At 38.0% G+C, this 2,716-nt stretch overlaps 1 protein-coding gene across 1 annotated transcript; it reads left to right on the plus strand.

Moving 5' to 3' along the window:
- The first annotated feature begins 543 nt into the window (after positions 1–543).
- Positions 544–2,495, plus strand: LOC107058164 (uncharacterized). The gene is made up of 3 exons (XM_015303537.1): positions 544–663; positions 785–1,066; positions 2,298–2,495. Exons 1-3 carry the CDS (start codon positions 544–546, stop codon positions 2,493–2,495), a joined length of 600 nt encoding a protein of 199 aa, XP_015159023.1.
- Positions 2,496–2,716: the final 221 nt, after the last annotated feature.

Consider the following 2,716-nt stretch of genomic DNA (forward strand, 5'->3'; position numbering starts at 1 on the left):
AAAATCAATTTGCTGATGCTCTTGCCACTATCTCCTCTATGATCAAGCATCCATATCAGAATTACATTGATCCTTTGAAGATAGATTTAAATAAACAACCCGCTCATTGTTCGCATGTCGAAGCGGAACCAGACGGAAAGCCTTTGTAATATGATATAAAGAAGTAACTGGAGACTGGAATTTTTCCAGAAGATGCTACATCCAATCAAAAGAAGGCAATACGTCGATTGGCTAACAATTTATTTCCAAGTGGGGAAATCCTTTATAGAAGGACTCCAGATTAAGGACTCCTCAGGTGTGTAGATTCCATGGAAGCTACAAGACTTCTCGAGCAGGTACATGCTGGAGTCTATGGACCTCATATGAACGGGCTTACCTTGGTAAAGAAGATCCTTCGAGCTAGTTGTTTTTGGATGACTATGGAGCACGATTGTTGTAGATTTGTGCAAAAGTGTCGTAAATGTCAAGTACATGGTGATTTGATCCGATTACCCCTCACGAATTTAATGATATGGGATCGCCTTGTCCATTAGTGGCCTGGGAATGGATGTCATTGGCCCAATTGAGCCACCCGCCTCTAATGGACATAAATTCATTTTGGTTGCCATTGATTACTTCACCAAGTGGGTGGAAGCAAATTCTTACAAATCTGTGATGAAGAAGGTAGTAGATGATTTCATTCGTAACAACTTGATATGTCAATGTGGACTGCCTGATTCCATTATTACAGACAATGGTGCAAACCTCAACAGTCATTTGATGAAGGAGATATGTGAAATTCAAGATTACTAACCGAAATTTGACTGCTTATCGTCCTCAAATGAATAGAGTCGTAGAAGCTGCCAATAAGAACATCAAAAAGATTTTGAGAAAGATTATTGATAATCACAGAGGTTGGCATGATATGTTACCATATGCTTTGTTGGGATACCTAACAACTGTTAGAAAATCAATCGGAAAAACTCCATACTTGCTAGTATATGGGACAAAAGCAGTGATACCGGTTGAAGTTGAAATACCTTCATTGAGGATCATTCAAGAAGCCAAACTGAGCAATGCTAATTGGGTTCGTAATTGGATTGAACACTTAGCCTTAATTGATGAAAATAGGATGACCGCTATTTATCATGGCCAATTATATCAACAGAGAATGATTCGTGTTTTCAACCAAAAAGTGAGATTTCAAAGATTTGAAGAAGTACAATTGGTCTTCAAACAGATCTTCCCCTCCATCAAGATGAGTATAAGGGGAAATTTGCTCCAAATTGGAAGGGACCATAAATGGTTCGTAAAGTGTTATCTGGAGGTGCCTTGATCCTGTCAGAGATGGATGGCCAGGAGTCGCCAAACCAATCAACTCAGATGTTGTCAAGAGATACTACATATGAACATTAGTTTTCTCTCATCACTTTCCTTGTAATCGTATCATTTGCTTGTAACTACTTATATCAATACCTTTGTAGCAAACTACGTCTGACCTGAATTCTCAAAAATGAGATACGTAGGCGGCCTATGTCGGCCTCGATCATTTTCTTATTAAAATTTCGTATTTCTTTTATTCCCAAAAGTGGAACTACGTTCGACCTAATTCCTGTCTCAACGGGATACGTAAGCGCCACAACGTCTCAGTCATACACCCCATAAAATTTCCATTTTCCTTTATAATGGAAACTGGGGAAGAACTTTTGAGAGGAGCTCAAAAATTCCAAAGATCCTTCGCCAGCAAGACAGGATTGAACATGCATTAGAAAAAGGAAATTGGGACAGAATTTTTGAGAAGGTCTCCAAAATTCCGCAAGTTTATCCTACCAAAGATTTGAAAATGCCAAGACATTTCACTAGGGAAGAATTTTTGAGAAGATATCAAAAATTCTATCAAGTACTGTCAGAAGCTCAAAGTTAACGACAAGTAATCTCCAGCGTGATCAGAAGCTCATGAACCTCAATATCTCAGAAATTCAAAGTCAAACTACAATTATCTTCTGATTTCCCTAGGTTAAAAGGACTTTTAGATTGGATATATCGAAACTTAAATGAAAGTGTTCATTTAAGCTTTAATGTGACATGACAATTGGAAGTGACCCTCATCAAATTAATTTTCAAAAATCTTTTTTTTCTTTTCCTAAAACTTTAGGCATATATCAAATATTTTGTATAAATTATAGATCTATATTATGTCTACAAAGAAGCGGGAAGCTAGAAGCAATCAACCAAAGATAGCAAGAGGAAGAGCAAGCAATCAAAGAAGTCAACACATATTAGTTCATTTAAAACTAATAATTTTTTTGTGGATGCAGGTTTACAAGGATAACAAGAGATCATCATGTTCAACAAATATGGGAAAGTCAGAAGAGAAAAAGCGCCCAGGACTGACATTTTCTTTATGCATGAAAGCTACAAGACTTCTCGAGGAGGTACATGATGGAGTCTATGGACCTCATATGAATGGGCTTACCTTGGCAAAGAAGATCCTTCGAGCTGGTTATTTTGGATGACTATGGAGCACGATTGTTGTAGATTTGTGCAAAAGTGTCATAAATGTCAAGTACATGGTGATTTGATCTGATTACCCCCTCACAAACTTAACACTATGGGTTATCCTTGTCCATTCGTGGCCTGGGGAATGGATGTCACTGGCCCAATTGAGCCACCCGCCTCTAATGGAAGTATATTCATTTTGGTTGCCATTGATTACTTCACCAAGTGGGTGGAAGCA

This window comes from Solanum tuberosum, unplaced genomic scaffold, assembly GCF_000226075.1.
Source record: "Solanum tuberosum cultivar DM 1-3 516 R44 unplaced genomic scaffold, SolTub_3.0 scf00455, whole genome shotgun sequence".
NCBI classification, from domain to species: Eukaryota; Viridiplantae; Streptophyta; class Magnoliopsida; order Solanales; family Solanaceae; genus Solanum; species Solanum tuberosum.